Here is a 2,229-nt window from a genome sequence, read left to right as displayed (position 1 = left end):
ATGTCAAACCACGAGAGATTAACTAAAACCTCATATCACATGTCCATGCATTGGTTCAAAAGGCCTGAAGTGTGTGAGAGTGTAGGCTAAGGAAATGTGTGCCACACCTTCTGTTGGGTGGTCGAAAAGAATAATAAAACGAAATCAAACCATGACCTTTTTTTTTTTTATTAAGGTATTCGGACCAATCCCAAATTTTGGGGTAAAAAACAAACACACCAACATGGTGTAACGAAATCCAAACGAAAAACAGGATCACACAATATACGTGGCCAGCCCTGCACCACACACAACAGTGCCGTCCAGAAATATTGGCACCAACACACTCAGAGGTGTTGATATAGTTGGGCTGGGGAGGCATATGCCTGCATTTCAGCACCACTATGCTGGACCTGGAGCTGGGAAGGTTGTTCCTGGCCAGCATAGTGGTGCTGATGTGGTGGCTGGAATGTGGGCCCCGCGAAGTGGGGAGCCATAGGGCGCATGTATGGATGCGGACGGGCCATATGGGGAACAGGGTGAAATTGGCCAGGCACCTGGGCCGTGGGTGGCGGCATGTAACTATTTCGCCACTGCTCGATTGCCGTGAAACACGGATGGGGATTGTGTGGCGGTCTGCAAGCGTCGATCAATGTGACGATCGACGCCTGCAGACGGCCCATAAGGTCCATCGGCACCAGGCGTAGGAGGGGCACAATGCTGCGGCCAAAGGCATCATTGCCATCCTCCTCTGCGGCTCGCCTCAAATACTCGAGTACCCGCGTATCCACCTGGGCAGATGTGGAGGGCTGTGGGGCACGAAGACGCCGACTGCGGGCTCGCACGGGCCGCTCCTGGGCTGGAGAGCCAACCGGCCGTTCTGACTGGCCTGGTGCGGGCTCCTGGGGTGTCGGCTCGGGGCTGGGTGGCAGGATATTGGGAGCAGGGGCTTCGGCCACAGACTCCCCCACGTCAGTCTCCTCTGCTGTATCCTCCAAATTGTCGGTGGTTCTACAAGGAGGCAAAAAATTATGAGTACAAAATCTAACAATGCCCACAACAACACGTTGACAGACAGGACCTGGACAAACACACAGTACACTCATGCAACGACATAAATGCTTACGTGCGCATATCCATGATGTCCTTCAGGAACATCAGCTGTTTAGTATAAATGTAGGGCCGTTTGCGAGATGCCCCATCTCCGCTGCGTCCCTTGTCACCCATCTCTCGCCTGAATTGATCACGGCAGCTCCGCCACCGTGTCTTGATATCTTGGACTGGTGTATGTAACAAAAACAAAACACGCCATCAGAACTATCACCTCTCACTACAAAATGAAGGGCCCTGCAATGGCAATGCGGTGGGACGTGGGAAGCACCTGCTCCACCAAAGTTTCTCGTGCTCATGTGCGCAATACACATACAGGGCCCAGGTTTTCAATAGGCATGACAGGCATTGACAGAAAATGCCAGGTACTCACCCAACCGAGTGCGGTCACGGGTTCGGCCTGTCTCCCACTCTTGGCCAAAGAGGTTTTTGGCCACCAACTCCCATGCGTCCTCCTTCACCGTCCGGTTGTGATACTCCTCACATCTATTATCCCATATTGCTGGATGCTCCTGGATAAAAAGAATGAGGCGCTCCACATCCATCCCGCGCGGCATGGCTGTAGTATGTGGCTGTGAAACACTCCAAAATAGACCCAGACAACTCTCCTGGCACTGGCTAGTCTTGCCCCCTCGCACTTGAAAGGCAGGCACTTCCTGGTTTGGAGAAGCTTTGTGTAGCTTTATAGACTAATTAGAATGGACATAACAGCTCTTGCGTGTTTTTCGCGCATGCAACGCAGGACCGTCCGTGTGGCATGCGTTGTTTTCACGCACCCATTGAAGTCAATGGGTGCGTGTTGCGTGAAAAACGCACGATTATAGAACATGTCGTGAGTTTTTTTCTGCGCACACGCGCTGAGCGCAATTCACGCATCGTCTAAACAGCCCCATTGACTAATATAGGTGCGTACGACATGCGTGCAAAGCACGCGCGTCGCACGCGCGTATAATACGTTCGTGTAAACGAGGCCTTATACGCAGTATTAGGGTGAATTCACACAAAGCAGATTTGTTTCAGACATTTCAGGAACTGAAAATCCATTCCATACATCTGAGGTTGTTTCTGCAGCATGTGCATGGATTTCATGGTATCATTCTTTCATAGTTTGTAAGGCCGACAAAAGTCCATCCAGTTAAG

At 51.5% G+C, this 2,229-nt stretch overlaps 1 protein-coding gene across 1 annotated transcript; it reads right to left on the bottom strand.

Moving 5' to 3' along the window:
• Window positions 1-305: 305 nt before the first annotated feature.
• Window positions 306-1,974, bottom strand: LOC142748163 (uncharacterized). The gene is made up of 3 exons (XM_075855281.1): window positions 1,463-1,974; window positions 1,106-1,259; window positions 306-990 (listed from the first exon to the last, which is right to left on the bottom strand). The coding sequence occupies exons 1-3, from the start codon at window positions 1,644-1,646 to the stop codon at window positions 327-329; spliced, it is 1,002 nt and encodes a 333-aa protein (XP_075711396.1). The 5' UTR covers window positions 1,647-1,974; the 3' UTR covers window positions 306-326.
• Between the last annotated feature and the right edge of the window lie 255 nt (window positions 1,975-2,229).

The sequence above is a fragment of the Rhinoderma darwinii genome, chromosome 3 (assembly GCF_050947455.1).
Source record: "Rhinoderma darwinii isolate aRhiDar2 chromosome 3, aRhiDar2.hap1, whole genome shotgun sequence".
Lineage (NCBI taxonomy): Eukaryota > Metazoa > Chordata > Amphibia > Anura > Rhinodermatidae > Rhinoderma > Rhinoderma darwinii.
Note: the sequence above shows the minus strand (reverse complement) of the source record. Positions and strands in the feature narration are given on the sequence as shown.